We start from the raw sequence: 18,310 nt of genomic DNA, 5'->3' as shown, positions 1-18,310 counted from the left end.
AATGAGGCTCTCCCACTCCTAAATTCAGCGCCACTTTTTGTTGCATGAGGCAAGTGCACCATTTATAAGCATTTTCCCGTTTCGGGGTTGCCGTCTAAAAATATCCCAACCGGTTGCCCAGTTGACTTCACGACAGAGTAAGAAAATGTTCCCCTTGTCATTCCGGAGGTAATGACGTCAACACATTTTCAGGTCCCAAAATAGCAGTTCCCTAAATTTTAGGAGATGCTGCCATTGTATCTTTCTAGGTCATCCGACCCTCTTTGTACACTGCAGCCACATCCAGAACTGAAATGTAGCCTCTGTAGCAAAGGATTCCACTTTGGCTAGTCAATGACCCCACTTGGCTAACCATAGTCCTTGTCCAACCTTAGTGCTCTCTTGCCCTTAGGCCTGGACTCCCTCTGGACAGTTCCACACTAGCTATGCAATGCAGGGTAGTTAGATTTCCCGAGGGGTGTTTCCAAAAAGTGAAAGTAACTAGATAATAAGAAAGAAATCAACAAAAAGGATAGATAGTAGTCACACGCTGGTGACATCCACCATCACATGGAGTGACTGCCAGAGCACCGGCAAGAAGAGCACTTGTAGTAGGAGCTCCAGCAGAAGAGGGCATAGGAGGTATGGCTCCAGATAGAATGTTTGGAGATCGACGAGTTAGACCATCCCACGTAGTGAAGTGGGTGAACAAGAAATTTTCTGGTTCAGGAGACCCATTTGGACATGTGGCCAGCTTTATGCAGGTCATCAAGGCTGAGAATATCACCGATGATAGGACGCAGTTTCAAGGATTTGGTATGACCCTAGAGGGAGACGCAACGGATTGGTTTCAATCCTTGAAAAACGTAGAATTCACAAGCATGGAGGAGTTCTATGACGAATTCACGGGTGAGTTTTCCAAAAGAGGTTTAGAGCATAACTCTTACTCTCAAATTATAAACTTCGAGCAGGAAAACAAGGAGTCTGTAAGAGGCGCTTCCAGAAGAATGAAGAGGTATGTAAAGAGATGTCCAGTAGATGAACTTCCGACGGAAGCCAGAATAGTCAGTCGATTTATTCGAGGGTTACGGAGTGAGGTACTGAAAAAGGACTTGTACCTAAAGAAGTGTGGTACGTTAGACGAAGTGACCAAGGTAGCAATAGACATGGTCCATAATTATAGAATTTTTGAGGATGAAGCAGAAAAGAGTGGTGACAGAAAGAGTTTTACTTCGAGCGATACATCTTCAGTTAGAACTGCTAAAAAGACGGATGCTGTGGTCAACTATGAACAAATGACTGAAGAGCTCTTGAGACAAGTCAATTCAGCAGCGGTGGCAACCGTACCAAAGCCAAGGAGATGTTATAGCTGTGGATGGGACCATTTATCGAGAGATTGTCCAACCATACCGCAGAGAGCACGGAAGTGGTGTGATATCGAGAAGAAATTCACAAATCACACAACAGACGAGTGTTTTTACAATAAGGGCTATGTGAGAGAACGACCACGAGAACAACAAGTACAACCAGCACCCACATACATGCCGGGGCCAACTCATTATCCGGCAGGAGTTGAGAAGCCCATGCCAGTGCTTGGAGCTCAACCACCCTTGCCAGGAGAAACACAGGTAGCTGTTAGATACGCTACATCTACATCTGCGGAGGAAACACAGCAAAGAGAGCTAGTGCCAGCATCATAATATGAGGAACAAGGAGGTTATAACCGTCCGAGTTATCCACATTACGAGGAGGCACCTCAACCTGAAGGTTGGAAAGAGGAAGGTGGAAACATCTCTTAAGTGCCAGCATCAAGAAGAGAAGGATCCCATAACTGGGAACCACAACCTGTAATGTTTATAGCTCCAAGAGGACCCAAGCCTAGACCTTCGTATCCGCAAAAACCTTATGCTAATGCACCTATGCCTCGAGGACCTTGTTACAAATGTAATGGAGATCACCTTATGAAAGACTGTCCAAGGACGGATATCGTAAGGGTAAATGCTTATTGTAACGATTGTGGCATCACTCATTTTATTGTCGATTTCGAATCATCCTGACAAGAGAGGAAAAACTTCGTTAAACATGGTAAATTCAATACCATCGCCGGTAGGTTCAGAAAATGAACCTACAATTCCTGTCAAGGTCATGACGAGAGCCCAAGCAAGGAAAGATGTTAATCAGCCCAAGAGTAACGACGAAAACCAAGAGGAAATCAAAACTGACAAGTCTAGCGTCAGTCGTGATAATCCTTGGAAAGAACGAAGAGCTAAAATGAAAGCTAGACGTGAACGGAAACACAAAGCTGTAGAAGCTGAGCTGGCGACGGCTCGAGAGCAACTTAAACAGCAAAGGGAGTCTGACTCTCTAAAATCAACCGAGGGACCTAGGAGTGCGAGCTCAGGAGGGTCTGTATTGGTGGATAAGATAAACGAACCATTGGATGCAATCTTTTTTTTTTTCCGAGAAAAGGATCCTTCTATTAGTTAATAAAACGGCCCATAGGGCTACAACCACCTCTTCAAAAGAGGGCTAAAACAACCATGATGGGGAGACTCTCCCAATGAAAAAACAGCATATGTACAATGAGGCTAAATCAGGAAATGGGAGGAGTGAAAAGCCACACAGGTGGGCGGTAGTGCCATCTGAGTGTACCCTGGACCATGGTGAAGAAAGGTCCAGGACGCCAGAGTCGAAGGAAAGCCTCTCTGCGCTCTCGCATGCGGTCGGAGCTGCCCTGGAGTCTCTCAAACTGTCCTGTGAGGGTGTGGATCAGCTCTAGCCAAAAGTCGCGAACAGTCTCTGCTGGTGGTACAGGGCGAGCCTCAAAGATGCGGAAGCAACGTGCCCGCCAGAAGAACCAGAGTGCTAGGCCACTGATGAGCTCCCAGCACACCTCTCTCTCACTGCTCCACTCCTGTGGGGTAAGCTCTATGGCAGGCTGGAGTGTAGGTCGCCCCCCCTGCATCACTATCATCCTGCTGGTGGAAGATAGCTCAAACTGAAGTGCCGGGCCCGTGAGAGTGGACCAAGCCGTTGCCCCCCAGGTGTACTGCCGTGCCGTGGAGAGAGCAGGCATCAGCCGAAGAACACGAAGCCACACCTGCTGTGCCAAAGGGCAGTCCCAAAGACAGTGACGCTGAGTCTCCACCAGGTGGCCGCAGGCTGCGCACGCGGCCGATAGACCACTATGTACCAGCCAACTCCCAACTGCTGTAGCTCTGTGTGCGACCAGCCATTGAAACAAAGTGACTCGCCGCGGCTGTCTGGAGTCCCACAACCTCTCCCAAAAAGCTGCCAAAAACTCAGCTGTGAGACCCTCCTCCTGCCAATGGGGTGCTGCAGCACGGCGAGCCTCTCTCTGTACTGCCAGTATGTGACGTCCCAGTCGCACAGTGTACTGAAAGAAGGGGACACCTGGGTGGTCCCTAGAAGAGAAAGGGTCCCTCCAAAGCCACTCTCCAGGATCCCACTGTACTCGTGCCAGTGGACAGCACTCCCAAGCCCACAGCCTCCAGTGTCCAGTCTCAAGCGCTGCTGGGTCAGGGTCGATGACACAAGTCCTCCCACAGATGCCCACCACTCGGATCCTTTGAAAGCAGCACTCTGCAACCTGCGGGGCCTCCACTGCGATGCGCTGTAAGTGTCCCTCACCCTGCACCTCGAAGAACAGGGAGGGAACAGTCTCTGAACAAGCCCGAACTAAGATGAGAACCTCTTGTCGTGTGAAGGCTCCCATCCATCTGGGCGTTGTTGACTCGAGAGGTGTGAGCCACTCAGCTGGTACTGCCTCTGAGATGTCCTGGCACATGCTCTGCACCCCTCTCATGCCCTGTAGCTGAAGGCTCTATAGCTCCTCTGGCAGGCCCGAAAACTGTAGCCAGTCACCTAGAGAGCGTGCTGGACCCACTGCCATGGGACCCAAGGAAACATGAGGCCGACTACCAACCGAGTGGCCTCTATGTGTGCTGACCATGGGGTTCCAAACAAGGGGCCGTCTCAGTCCCTCCTCCGTGCAAGTAGGCTAACGCTGCTCCAAGCCTCGCCGTAGTTGCTCCCAGGATCGAAGCAAACTCACAGCGAAGCGGTCCTCCAATCTCCTGCTCAAGCCGACTCTGCGTATCTCTATAAAGATCCATCTGGTCGAAGGTCGCCAGGGGCCTCCAGCCTGAGGAACCCTAGCACGAAGCCACTGCAGCAAGAGCTCCTTCCAGGGCTCCTTACCTGGTAGGAGTCCTCTGACGATGAACTTCCCAAGAAGGGCTCTGCTCTGCTGTGCTGGATCAATGATCCCAAGCCCTCCTTGAGAGCAAGGAAAAGTGATGACCTGCCAAGCCACTTTGGCCCGGGCTATCTGAGTGTCACGCCCTGACCAAAGGAAGTTCCTGATCAGCCTCTCTATCTGGCTGATACAAGAACTCGAGAAAATCCAGCAAGAAGTGATGTACCACATAGTAGCCAACAACACCTGGTTGGCCACTACAACTCTGCCTGCCAGAGAAAGTCCTGCGGAGCTCCAATGTAGCAACTTCCTCCTGATGGACAGGAGAAGGGGAGCAATCTGCTGCTCAGGAGAAAGGTCCAAACCAACCGAGCAACCTAGGTAACGAACTGCGGTCCCTGGGGGAATCCACCTGAAGCCCTCTCCTCGCATCCAATCGGGTATAGGAGCACTACCAACCGAGAAAGCCACAGTCTTTCTCCAGTTGATCAGTGCGCCAAATGCACAACAGAAGGTCTCAAGAGCCTACTCACACCTGTGCAGGTTGGCCTGCTGGCCATCCAAGTACAAGGCTGAGTCATCTGCAAACTCAGCGTCCAAGAGCTCATCTCCCCAAATCGGAAGTGCTAAGCCCTGTAAACCAACCTGCTGAGACACCAGAAACCTGCTCATCGCCTCAACGTAGAACAGAAAGAGGAAGGGGGCGAGAGGGCACCCCTATCTGACCGAGCGTGTGAGTGAGAAACGATCCCCTCTACCACCTACCAACAGTACCTGGCTGTGTGCCTGTCTGTACAAAGCTGACACCCCTCTGATCCAAGCATCTGAAAAGCCCATCCTACGGAGAGTGCCCTCAAGAAAGTCCCAGTCAACTCTGTCGTAGGCCTTCTCAAAGTCGAGAAGAAGGATCACCAAGTCCTCACCACGGAGCCGCGCTAAGGCAGAAGCCTCCCAGAAAGTGAAGATGTTGTCAAGGATACTACGCTCCTTGACAAAACCTGTCTAAGTCCCATGTATCAAGCTCTCAAGAAGTGGTTGAATCCTCAAACTCAGAGCCTTGGCAAGAATTTTGTAGGCTGAGTTGAGAATGGTGATGGGGCGCCGCTGCCGAATCTCATCCAAGGAGCCACCCTCCTTGGGAATGAGGTATATCAAGCCCTTGCTCATGCTGTCAGGCATCTCTTCTGTGTACAAGATGTACTGAAAAGCACTGCACAGAGCTGGGCCAAGCAAGTCCTAGTACTCCAAGAAAAAACTAGGAGTCAAGCCATCCTCCCCCGGACAGCTACCACGGGGAAGCGCACTAAGAGCCGTGTGCAACTCCTCAAGCTGAAGTGGCAGCTCAAGCCTCTGTCGCATCTCCTCTGTCGCAAGGCAAGGCATCTGTGCCCATACCTGCTCTCTGCATGCATCCTGCTGCTCTGACGATGGCTCTGCAACCAGCAACTCATGGTAAAAGTCAGTAGCAACTGCACGCATGTCCTCTGGCTCAGAAGCAACTCACCCATCGGGCCTCCTCAACTGACTGACCTTGGCATGTGCATGCCGAGGTCCCACTGCCTCAAAGAAAGCACCCGTCACTCTGTCACCCACCTACGTCCACTGTGATGCCTGTCGATGGAAAGCAAACTCATGGCGCCGCTCCTCTGTGCTAGCTGGCTCCTGGCGAGCCTGTTGTAACTGCTCCTCCACCCAAGGACTGTCTGGATGCTGCTCCTGCAGCCTCTGTAGGGAAGCAACACCCCGTCGGAGACGCTGCTGCTCCTCTCTCGCTGCAGCCAAGCGATCCAAGGACTCCTGAAAAAAGAACCGACTGAGTTGGCCGAGTCCTAAAGCTACTCTGTCAGCGGGAGAAACCTGCATGTCTAAGCTCTCTGTCCAAAGAGCCTCCACCCTCTCTCTGAGTGTAGAGTCCAGCAAGACTCTCTCTGGGATGCGAAGCATCGTGCTCCCCCCTCTTTGTCTGTCGGCCACTGTGAGGATCACTGGAGCGTGATCAGAGAAGGCAGTCCCTGCCAAAATGCCAACTGTCCCTCCCAAGTCACAGAAGTGGTCACTAGTGTAGAAGCGATCTATCCGCGATAGATTCACTCCTCCCACTCTACGATCCGAACGCGAGAAGGCCAGGCTGTCTGGGGGTCTCACAAAGCTAGAGTGCTGCCACACATCCGAAACCCTCAGAGTCAAACAAAACCTCTCCCAAGCTGCAAGCTCAACTCCAAGCACAGTAGCATGGCTCCCACCAATCCTGTCAGAGGGGTCCTCCAAAATGTTGAAGTCACCCCCTATGCACCACTGCTCTGCCTGCGGTAAAGACTCAACAATCTGCGTCCAAAACTCTGCTCGTGCACTCGCGCATAGATGTTCAGAAAGCCCACAAGGCAACCCTGAACCTGCATAGTGATCCACTGAGCCCTGCCTGGCACAATAATCCCTCTGCCCACAATGGCCTGCTGCAAGGAATCAGCAATAGTCATACATACCCCACCCTGGATGCCTCCAGGTCCAAAAGCAGCTGACCAAAAAGTATCACATCGGCTACGTAACAACTGACCACACCGTTTGATGCGGCTCTCACACAGGTGATGCTCCTGGAGCATAAGGATGTCAATCTCTCCTCCCACAAGGCATCATTGCAGCTCCTAGCGCAATTGGCCCCTCTGACGCTGAAACTGGCTGCCTAATCCCTGCACATTCCATGAGACGATCCTCATGGGGAGCGAGAGAGAACAGCTGCTGCCGCAGCGGCTAAACGTGCTATCTTCGAGGGTGGCTTGGATGGGGAGTAGTCCGCATCTGAGCGTCCTCTAGATAGGTGTGACTGTAAAGAGTGACGGACCCACGCCCATGTAGACCGAGCCGAGTGTAGAGCCACCTCCTCTGTACAGGAGTCCTCGTGGATGTATACATAGCATGGCGGGCAACGCGTCTCAGCAAAGAAGTGTATCACAATGTGTCTACATTCTGCTGCATCTGGAGGTGTCACCACAAACTTGGCCAATGGCCAGAAAGCCTGAAGCAAGTCTGTAACTCCTAGCTCTCCCATGTGGTGAGAGAACTCTAGAACTTGAGTCTGCAGCCACTCCAACACTGAGTCAAGGGTCCACTCAGTCTGGTCCCTGCCACACAAAGGAAAAGAGAAGCCCACTGCTGAGTCCAGGGCCTCTATCCCCCTAGCTACAAGGAACAGAGCATGGACCCTGAAGCATGCTGCATCCAGATGTGATGCGGGATCGCCTAGGTAGCGTGTAAAATCGTAGGCAAAAGAGTCCCATCGGCGTCCAATGTCGAAGCATGTCAGACCCCGAGGAACTGCTGCAAGGGGAGATGCTTGTACCAGAAGAGGGGGTCGTAAAAAAGGTTGTCCCTCCCTCGCCAATCGACTTGTGGCGAAAGCACTGCCAAGAGATCGCCTAGCCGTCAAGGTTGGCCTTGCCCCCTGGGTAGACTGTGAGACGGGCGCGGGAGGGGGGGGTGAAGAAGCAGGGTGAGAGGTGTGAGGAGGGGGAGGGGGAAAGGGGGGGCGAGGGGTAGCGGCGACGGGAGCAGGAGGCGAAGGGGATCTCGGAGGGGAGGGGGGCTGTCGAAGGTGAAGCAGAAGAGGAATCTGGAGCAGGGACCTCATCCTGCTCGAGAGGACTGAAACGGTTCCCAGTGGGAACCCAATGCTGCTGGGCAGGCGCCTGTGGACCACTTTGGGTGTGCCAGACTGCCGCTGTGGCCCACGCCGTCGTCTACCTCGAGCCTGCTGCCATCCCTCCTCCGCTGGAGCCCCAGGCTCGGAGGGTGGCTCTACCTGCTGCTGCTGGCCAGCCCTTGGCTGGGGTTGGGGCTGGGGCTGGGGTTGGGGCTGGGGCTGGGACAGAGGTGTAGGTCGGGATCTCCGCCTAGGACAGGCCTTCGCAAGATGGCCCATCTATCGACAAACGAAGCACTGATTCGGGAGACCCGAATACTCCACGCTCTGGCAAAACCAACCCCCACTCACCCGAGGGAGAAGGATGACCTTCGGGAGAGTGTGGGTGTCCCTGACCAGGACGCGAACTGAGGGAATACCAGCTGCCTTGGCAGCTACCAAGGCTGCCGTGTGGGGTGTCTCCAGAACAGTCCCAATCGCTGAGCCTATCCCGGACAAAATTGGTAGGTACTCCCTCCGCAAACCAGGAAAGCAGACAGAAATGGGAATGTCTACCTCCTCTACCAGAACATCCGAAGCAGGGTCAAAACCGTGTCTCCATTGTCGAAAGTGGGCTCGAACTGCTCGGATGAACAGGGGACTCATGGCGATTACCTTGGACGCCACCTCGGGGGTCTCGAACTCGATCTGATAGTAGCCTCGTCCGAGAATCTGAACGTCCAAGATCTTGCCCACCTCTACGAGAAGGCGGGCCTGGAGAAGATCACGCAGCTCTCCTCTGCTAGGTCTGGTGTCGAGAATCTTGCAGATGACAGAAGTCGCCTGCAGGCGCTCTACCTCTGCGACTAGGCTCGCTTGCTCTGTCGGTGAAAGAGCAAGTCAAATAGTGGGCTCAGCGGGGTCGGGCGAGGGGGCTTCATTGGAGTCCCTCTGGGGCGGAGCTTGAGCCTCCATCTGTGTCTGCTGCTGTAAAAGGAGGGCGAAGCGATGAAGAATTTTCCAAGGCCACAGCCACAGATTAAAGCGGCGGCAGCGGGCGCCGACGGAGGCAGGCGGGTGGGCGGGGGTGGGGCAGCGCGGGGTAGCGAGCAGCGGAGGGGACAGCGAGCGGGGGGGGGGGGGGGGGGGTACGCGCAGGGGAGAGGGGGGGAAGGTGCGCAGGCGGGAGCAGCAGCGAGCTCATTCCAAACACCAACTGTTGGACATTGGATGCAATCTTGCAAGCATATGAAGCGAGATTGAAAAACAGACAAACTCTAGAGCAAAGGTGGATGACACATCCATATCCAGAATTGGAGAAACAGAGACTGGAGATCTGCAAGCGGTTGATTGAGACTGCACAAGCCTTACTAGAGCCTCCACCTGTGGAATTGACGAATAGGATAATCAAACCACCGAGCACAGAGACACCTGTTTAAACTACACAAAGGGTACCCGAAAAAGTAAATAGCATTGAGAAATCTTTGCCTGATGTAGAGGACACAAGAGTCGTGCCCAATAGCAAAGACGAATCACTGAGGGGTTTTCCACCATATGTACCTATTGTGGAAGAAAAATGGCCTGAAGAGTTATGGGAAACGGTGAGAAAAGCTCAAGAAAAATATGAGACCAAAACAGTTAAGTCAGCGCCTTTCTCTGAATTAAACTTTTGTACCTGCATCTAGTCATGTTTCCAATGTACCCTCTTGGTAAGAGGCTCTTGGTCCCATAGGTCATATTTGACCTCCAAGGACGATAATGAAATCTATCTCTCTCTTTTTTATTTTTTGCAATGAAAGTGGGGCTTTGACCCTTTGTATTACATAAAATCGGCCATAGGTCCATATACAAGAAAAATGGGGAAAACCCTTGAAAGATACACAACGAGATCATGGGGAAAATCCCAAATCAAACCATAGGATATATCTAGGGATAAAGATACTCTTACTAGGTGTTGAAATGTAGCTATCTAGAGTGTGATCAAGTCTACACAGATCTACCCAAAGCTCTGTCCACCTCAGACCATAGTGGTCTCGTATGGTCCCGTACGTTTTGTACACGTACGATGATGTGCGGTACTAAACGAACTAAAAAATATTAAGATGTACGATGACGTTACGTACGTTCAAAATAAAAAAACAAAGAATTCTTACGTCTAAGGCTTAGTCCCTTGGGTTTAAACTTTACACTTAAAGAAACTTGACGTTATGAGATCTTCAATGGGAGCTTGAGAGGGAGAACCCAATGGAGAGAAGATGGAGAGGCAAGACTCTAGTCTCTAGAGCTTGTCACTTGAGAGCTAGAACATGGAAGCATTGAGCATTGAGAGCTTGAGAGCTTGGAAGTGTTGGAGAACAAGATGGAGAGGCATTGCTTAAATAGGAAGAGGCTAGAGCATGAGAGAGAGAGAGCATGGATGATGACTCTCGATGAGAGAGGGAGAGCGTGGGGGAGAGGGAGAGCATAAGAGAAGTGGAGCCCTAGCACATAGAATCCAATGTTTGAATGTGGCTTAAGTGCTTGAATTGGCGCTCCAAAACGGCCCCAAAAGTTGCCCTCAATGGCCCTTAGTCAACAGTCAAGAGCTGCCAATGGCTATAAACAGCCATTTAAATTTTTTTGGGCTGCTCAATATAATCCACTCACAATTGTGAGTTTTGCTTTTTTTTTAAAATAATAATAATTAAAAAAAAAACGTACAGAACGTACTAAACGAACGGGACGGTACGTGACCCGCAGTACGGAACAAGACGTTCCGTACGTCGTACGAAAACTACCCTGCCTCAGACAATGTAGCGCAAACCATGAAGTCCAATGCTGTGTATCTGATTGATATAAAACATCCGCTATAAAAACCTCATGTAGCAGCTCACAAAATCCAAGGCACTGTGAAACCCCTAGGCCGTGCCTCCAAAATCATCCGCATTTACTAACATTTTTTGATGATGTACCCCAAAAAAGGATGCAGATCTACGGCACAACCATATTGTAAGAAAGGCAGGAAGGACCCACTCGTCGTTCACCTCAAAAGCCAAGCGAAGGTACCAAGATGCACATCTCTTTGACCAAACCAACCTCCCCGAGGCCTCACTAAACCGACTCTCAAACAAATCTACAAGCTGTTTAATATCCAAAAAGTAGTTGGCCTCAACCATTGTCTGCTCCTGTACGGTATCATAGACAGCCTCCCTCGTCCAAATTTCAAAAGAAGCGCTCATGTAAATTCTGCACTCTGAATCTAACCATTGGAGCTCTCTCTGGACCTAGGAGAATGTGATGTGCTCTTGGCAACCGGAGGAAAAACATGTCGATGCATAGTTGCCCACTCCTCAAAGACACATTTGGAGATCTCCATGGACCAACCTCAAAGAACTCTACATGCAGGATATATGATAATGGAACATCTGCAGGTGATGCAAAACTTTCTAAATAGTCAAAATCCTCTACAAACTGAGAAGACTCGTTGTCTTTCTCCTCTTCAATAGTGTCTACTATAAGAGGCACCTGCAATTGAATCTCCAAGAGATCCAAAGTCTATTGAACTGGCCTATCCTACGGCAACTTAGGTTGCTCTTGAACTGCCATCGACTGCTAATCCTCATGCTCTATCCCTCTGTCTAGCTGCTCTTGGGCCTCTTGATCCTAATCTGGTGACCTCTCCTCAGCAGGTTTGTCTAGGGACTGCTCCGCCTCTACCAACCTCTATCTCGCTACCCGTTTGTAAACAAGGATAGGTTGTGCACAGTGGTCTCCCAGTGGCTTGTGGCGCCTACGGCCATCCACGAGAGACGCAGCGACACTGTTTGTGGGACTGCCCCATGGCGCAGCAGGTATGGCTTCGGATTCTGCGACTGATGCCGATGCTCTCTTCAGTTTGTCAGTGCACTTGGGGTGCTACTGCCTGGTCCACTCTCACGGGCCCAGCACTCAGTTACGAGATGGCATCAGTCAGCAGGATGATTGTGATACAGGGGGCCAGGCCTTCACTTCAACCTGCCACAGAGTTGGTCCAGCAGGAGCAGAGCAGGGATAGAGAGAGGTGTTGGGAGCTCATCTGTGGCCTGACACTCTGGTTCATCTGGAGAGCCCGTTGCTTCCGCATTTTTGAGACTCGCAGTGTTCCTCCGGAGGAGACTTTTCGCGACTTCTGGCTAGAGCTGGTCCACACACTCAGAGGCCAGTTCGAGCAGCTCCAGGGTAGCTCTGACCGCATGCGTCAGCGCCGGGAGGCTTTCCTTAGACTGTGGCAGCCTGGACCATTTTTCACCATGGTCCAAGGAGTGCCCCACTGGCAGTACCGACCACCAGTGTGGCTTTTCCCCCCTCCCATCTCCTGAGTTAGCCATTGTACATACCTTGTTTTTTCATTGGGAGAGTCTCCCCTCTTGTTGATGTAGGCCTCTCTTACAGGGGCTGGTTGTAGCCCTTTATGGGCAGGTTTGTTAACTAATGAAAGGATCTTTTCTCGGGGGAAAAAAAAAGTCATCGTCTCACGGGAACTATTCATGGGCACCAACTATCCAGCGTCATCGTGGATGGTGGATCTGGAATCAATCGGATGCCCGAGTTCACTATGATGGCCCTAGGTCTACAGCCTACCCGGCCTGCTCCTTTCACTGTTACATTGGCCTATCAAAGAACAGTCTACCCAATGGGCATTGTCGACAAGGTGCCTCTGAAGGTACAAGACTTCACTTTTAACTTGGATTTTGTGGTGGTTAATCTTCCCCAGGTTGAAGGAGGTTATCCCTTGCTGATTGGTAGACCATGGTTGCGACATACTAAAGCACTTCACGACCGGGGAAACGACGCCATGTGGATACATACCCCTGGCTCTCCAATGCAGCCAATTCGTCTCGAAGGAGGCATGGATCAGGTAGTTCAGCATAGCTCTTTATCAGTTGAGTCCAACCCTGACTTGGAGCAACCGGTCCCCCCTGATGGGTCCGATGAAGACTTACTGCAGTGGTTAGAAGCTACCACCTCGATGCCATGCTATGTGGTCTCTCTTCAACCCTTGCCTATAGATACACCCTCTTTCCCTGATCCTCGACCCGAAGCCAGTGATCCCGATCAGCCATTAGCAAGTCAGCCAGAAGCACGTGTGCCAGTCTCTGATGACCATCCTTCAAAGGGTCCCTTGATGGAAACTGTCGGCCTTGGTGAACCTATAACCCACCATAGAAGGGGGAAAACGTCTCCCTTGCAAGAGTTCCCCAACATCCCAACTCCTTCCTTAGCCTCCACTCCGGCTGACTCTCCACCTACGCCAGAGCACTTTGAGGTGTCTGAGGATTTACCCTTTGAAGAGCTTCCACCAGGATGGTTACAAGAAGAGTATGCGAAGTTTCCAATCGATCAAACGCCAACCCATGATGTATTGAAGCTCCAAGAAGCGGCCCAGTCCTCATCTTCTAAGGTACCCTCACCAACTACACCACCTGACCCGGTCAAAAAAGTCAACCTAGGCGACCCTGACAACCCTCAACACATCCTCTTAGCGACCTGGTTATGGGAGCACCCCGCGCTTCTCAATCAGGTAGTCTCTTTCATGCACTCTTTTAAGGATGTTTTTGCTTGGTCCTACAAGGATTTTGAAGGTATTCCCCCAGAATTGGGTGTCCATACTATTCCTCTCACAGAAGGGGCAAAGCTAGTCAGAGGCCGAGCTTATAAGCTCAACCCAAAGTATGCTGAAGCTGTCAAGTCAGGGATAGAAAAAATGCAAGAAGCAGGGATCATTGTTCCTGTGGAGCACTCGGAGTGGTTATCGCCTATGGTCATAGCGCCTAAAAAGCAGTCCAATAAAATCCGCGTGTGCGTCGACTACCGCGCCCTGAACAAGGTAACTATTCTAGATGGTTTTCCCACACCCTTCATTGAGTGTGTGCTCGAAGATGTGGCAGGGCATGTACTGTACAGTTTCATGGATGGGTTCAGTGGATACAATCAGCTGAGTATCCATCCAGGCGATCAGATCAAAACGGCTTTTGTGACTCCCTGGGGTATTTTCATCTACACTAGAATGTCTTTTGGGCTTAAAAATGCTCCGCCCTCTTTCAATCGCACAGTATATCTCATCTTCTGTCCTTTGCTTACTGATCATCTTCGCATATTCATGGACGACTTTTCCACCTTCTCGGGTGCCCAATGTTCGACCCCAGTAGAGAATCTAAAGGAGCATCTCGCTCAGCTCTCTGCAGTCTTCCTCAGGTGCAGAGAGGCACGTTTGAAGCTCAATCCGAACAAGTGTCATTTTTTGGTCACTGAGGGTACATTGTTGGGCCGTGTGGTGTCTGCTCAAGGTTTAGCGCCTGACTAGAGAAGATAGTGGCCATCTTGAAGTTACCTCCTCCCCTAAATCCCAAAGGTGTTCAGAGCTTTGTGGGCCACACCGGATATCATCGCAGGTTTATACGTATGTATGCACAGGTGGCTCAACCATTGACCCGGCTCACCAGTGCTGTTGTTCCCTTCCAATGGTCAACACCCGAGGCTGAAGCATTTGCATACCTCAAAAAACGCCTCACTGAAGCACCTATTCTAGTTGCCCCCGATTGGGCTCTACCTTTTCATGTGCATACAGATGCCAGTTTGCTGGCTTGGGTGTTGTGCTGACTCAGCCTAGTAAAGAGTTCAACTTGGATCGCCCTATACATTATGCAAGTCAACTGCTCACCAAAGCAGAGCGCAACTATAGCACCACAGAGAGGGAAGGTTTGGCTATAGTGTATGCTCTACAAAAATTTCGTCACTATTTGCTAGGGGTCCACTTCACAATTATTACTGATCACCATGCCTTGCGCTATCTGCTTAATAAGCCACAGGTCGCAGGTCGAGTATGGCGATGGCTCCTCCTATTCCAAGAATTTGATTTTGAAGTGGTCCTCCGTCCTGGCAAGCATCATGTCATGGTTGACCACCTCTCTCGCATTCACACAGGTGAAGAAGCTACATGGATTGCGTACGACTTTCCGGATAGCACTCTTTTTAAGATAGATACCACTCCAGAATGGTACGGCGAGGTCTTGCATTTTCTATCTACTGGGCTGTACCCAGAGAATGCATCTCAACTGCAGAAGAGGAGATTGCTGTTGAAATCCAGGCCATTCACTCCGATTGGGGGCCAGCTCTACAAGTCGGGACCAGATGGTGTTCTGAAGCGTTGTGTCTCACCTCATGAGGTGGAGCATATTCTGGAGGATGCCCATAATGGTCCCACTGGTGGCCATTACCCTGGTCACATCACCGCCCAGAAAATTCTACAAAGTGGTCTAAGGTGGCCCTAAGTTTTTCGGGATGCAATAGCATATTCCAAGGTTTGTGATGTGTGCCAGCGCTGTGGGTCGAAGCCAAGTAAGCAATCCAACCGTCCTCTGCAGGTCTCGATGGCATGGCTACCTTTTGAGAGATGGGGCTTGGACTTTGTGGGTCCAATATATCCCCCGGCTCAACCAAGTAATCGAAAATATCTGCTAGTGGCTACAAACTATGCAACGAAGTGGGCAAAGGTACTGGCGACAGTAGATTGCACTGGCAATACAGTAGCCAAATTTTTGTATGAAAATATTTTATGCCGATTTGGATGTCCCTTGGAGATCACCAGCGATAGGGGCAGTCATTTCGTCAATGACATGATTTCAAATTTGCTGGCCAATTACAAGATTTTTCATCGCAAGTCGTGCTCTTATTATCCTAGAGCCAATGGGCAGGCCGAGAGCACCAACAAGGTTCTGATAGCTCTCCTGCGGAAGGCATGTCATCTCCATCCGGCATTTTGGGCTCAGGCTATTCACGGCACTCTTTGGGCATACCGCACTTCTTTCAAAGCAACAACGAATCACACGCCATTTCAACTCGCTTTCCGCTTGGAAGCCATAGCTCCATTCGAGTTCAACTCAAGATCCCCTAGGGTGGGCAGTGTGCGTGCAAGTTGGGGCATGGAATCTGCCTCTATATCTCATCTCTCCCTATTGGATGAAAGCCGCCGCTTAGCTTCACATGCTCTGCAACTTCGTCGCAAAGCGTAGCATGATCGCCACCTCAGAAAGCCGAACTTAATGCAAGGGACACTGGTGCTCCTCTATCAGGCTAAATATCTGAAAAAAGCCAAGAAGCTGGTGCCAGTTTAGCAAGGGCCTGTAGCAGAGCACCTGTAGCGCGGATAATGTGTCGTACTCTCGACAGTGGGTGCTCCTCAATGCACTGTGCGTGACATCTCACTCAAACAGAATGAAGCACAGGAAACCATAGATAACAGCAAAACAACAAAGACACAGCAGTAGACCAGAACATATGGACTCGACAAACTCAAACGGACCAGTACAGACTCTGGCGTGGCAGCACTCTCAGCTCCAGCCCAGAACTCACGGGTACAATGGGGGTGTCGAGGCTCAGATGTGCAGGGATGGTGAAGAAGTGCTCTGTGTAAGACTCGCTACTCTAGACGACGACGCTGAACCACATATGAAGAAGATCCGATAATGACCCCGAACAACTACTCATGTGTACAACCATAAAGAGACACCAACGCGTCATAAATCTCTAGCTAGCTGGTGGTGACCTGGCCACGATGTCCACTAGACCACCGTTCGTATCCCTGCCACGTGTCACTGCCCAACCCAGAGTGTCCGTGCAAAGTGAACCAGACCAGACCAACTGTCCAACTATCTGTCCTGTGAAAGTGAAAGTGACACTGTAGCCCTACTACAGGTTGCCCACCACATGACCGCTCACCGTCTCGGTGAGAGAAGACCAGAATAAAGAATAACTGAAGAATGCTGCATCATGCTGCATCTACTATCAGGTTCAGCCCAAAATTCAAAGCAAATAAACCCATGCGGCCTTCGCCTGCCAATCCAATAGGTGAAGAAACAATGCTTCTACGGTCACTTCCACTTTCAGGTTCAGCTTAAAATTCAATTTAGATAAACCATGCAGCTTTCTTCTGCTAAGCCAATAGAATAGGTAGTTAGGGGAAAAGGGGATGGGTAGTTTGGGGGTGGAGAGGGCCAAGGAGTAGGCGGTTGGGTAGGGTAGGGGTGGGTATGGGCGAAGAGGGAGGGTAGGGGGAGGGTAGGGGTGAGGAGGGAGGTTAGGGGCGAGGAGAGAGTGGATAGGGAGCGAGGGGTGGGTAGGGGCAAGAGTGAAGAGGGTAGGGGCGAGGAGGGGTGGGTAGGGGCGAGGGGTGGGTAGGCCCTACCCACCCACCACCCAGGGTGGGTAGGGGCGAGAGTGGAGAGGGTAGGGGCGAGGGTGGAGAGAGTAGGGGCGAGGGGGCGAGGGTAGGGGCGAGGGGGAGAGGTACCCTACCCACCCTAGGTGGGTAGGGGCGAGCTAGGGTGGGTAGGGGCGAGGAGAGAGGTACCCGGGCGAGGAGAGGTGTGTAGGGGCGAGTAGGGGGAGGGGTGGGGTAGACCCTATTCCCCCTAGGTGGGTAGGGGCGAGGGGGAGAGGGGTGGGGAGGGGGAGGGTGAGGGTTAGGAGGAGACTAGGGTGGGTAGAGCAAGGGCTAGGTGGGAGGGGATTATGATTTTTAAATTCACTGAAGATACCAATGCCAACTGCAGTAGCTTTGTTTGAAGGTATAGAAGCAACCAGAGCGTTATGAGGGTAAGTGCAACCAATTGCACCAATGAAGATAAGAATGCACACCGACCAAAAAGGGATATCAGTAATGTGATGATTTGTAAAGAGCCACAGGAAGCCACAGCCACCAAGCATAAGGAGTGCACCTACAAAGACGATAGCCCAGTTTTGAAGGACTCTGCAGAGGGAACCAGCAGGGATGCCAATGGTGTCGCCACGATCTTCAAACTCAGAGGGTGCTATTTGGCTAAACTCCTATAGAGGAGATTTCTTTTCTCTCGGCTGATCTTCTAAATGCTCCCCATGCCCATAGGCTTCCACTGTAGGAGCATCTGAATCATATAGAACTTCGACACCTGCTTCGAGGCTAGGCAGTACACTGGTGGGCCTAGCTATTGTAAGAACATTCTAAGATCGGGTATCCCTAGGCAACGATTGAATAGATACCCCATAACAAGGCATAGATTCGGTAGCTTCCAACCACTCCAGCAAGTCTTCATCTGGCCCATCAAGTGGAGTAGGTTGTTCTAGTTCGGGATTTGACTCCATGGACAGAGAACTATGGTGCACCACTGGATCCATTCCGCCTTCAAGGCGAATTGGTTGCATTAGGGAGCCAGGGGTTCGTATCCACATTGCATCGTTCCCCCAATCATGTAGTGCTTTCGTGTGTCGTAGCCATGGTCTGCCAATGACCAATGGGAAGCCGCCTTCTACCTGGGGAAGGCGAACCACCACAAAATCCAAGATGAATGTGAAGTCCTGAACCTGAAGAGGCACCTTTTCTACAATGCCCAAGGGGTAGACAGTCCTCTGGTCGGCCAAAGTCACTGTGAATGGGGCAGGCCTTGTGGGCTGGAGACCCAATGCCTGCATAGTGAATTCAGGGATCAGGTTGATACCCGACC

At 51.2% G+C, this 18,310-nt stretch overlaps 2 protein-coding genes across 2 annotated transcripts in view; both read right to left on the bottom strand.

Moving 5' to 3' along the window:
- LOC147434844 (uncharacterized) overlaps positions 1–18,310 on the bottom strand; it is a 47,359-nt gene that overhangs the window by 7,971 nt on the left and 21,078 nt on the right. The gene's annotated exons all lie outside the window — the stretch shown is intronic.
- LOC147434845 (uncharacterized) lies at positions 1,775–3,805 on the bottom strand. The gene is made up of 2 exons (XM_086489691.1): positions 3,017–3,805; positions 1,775–1,810 (listed from the first exon to the last, which is right to left on the bottom strand). The coding sequence occupies exons 1-2, from the start codon at positions 3,803–3,805 to the stop codon at positions 1,775–1,777; spliced, it is 825 nt and encodes a 274-aa protein (XP_086345817.1).

This window comes from Adiantum capillus-veneris, chromosome 19 (assembly GCF_014529385.1).
Source record: "Adiantum capillus-veneris isolate H3 chromosome 19, ASM1452938v2, whole genome shotgun sequence".
Lineage (NCBI taxonomy): Eukaryota > Viridiplantae > Streptophyta > Polypodiopsida > Polypodiales > Pteridaceae > Adiantum > Adiantum capillus-veneris.
Note: the sequence above shows the minus strand (reverse complement) of the source record. Positions and strands in the feature narration are given on the sequence as shown.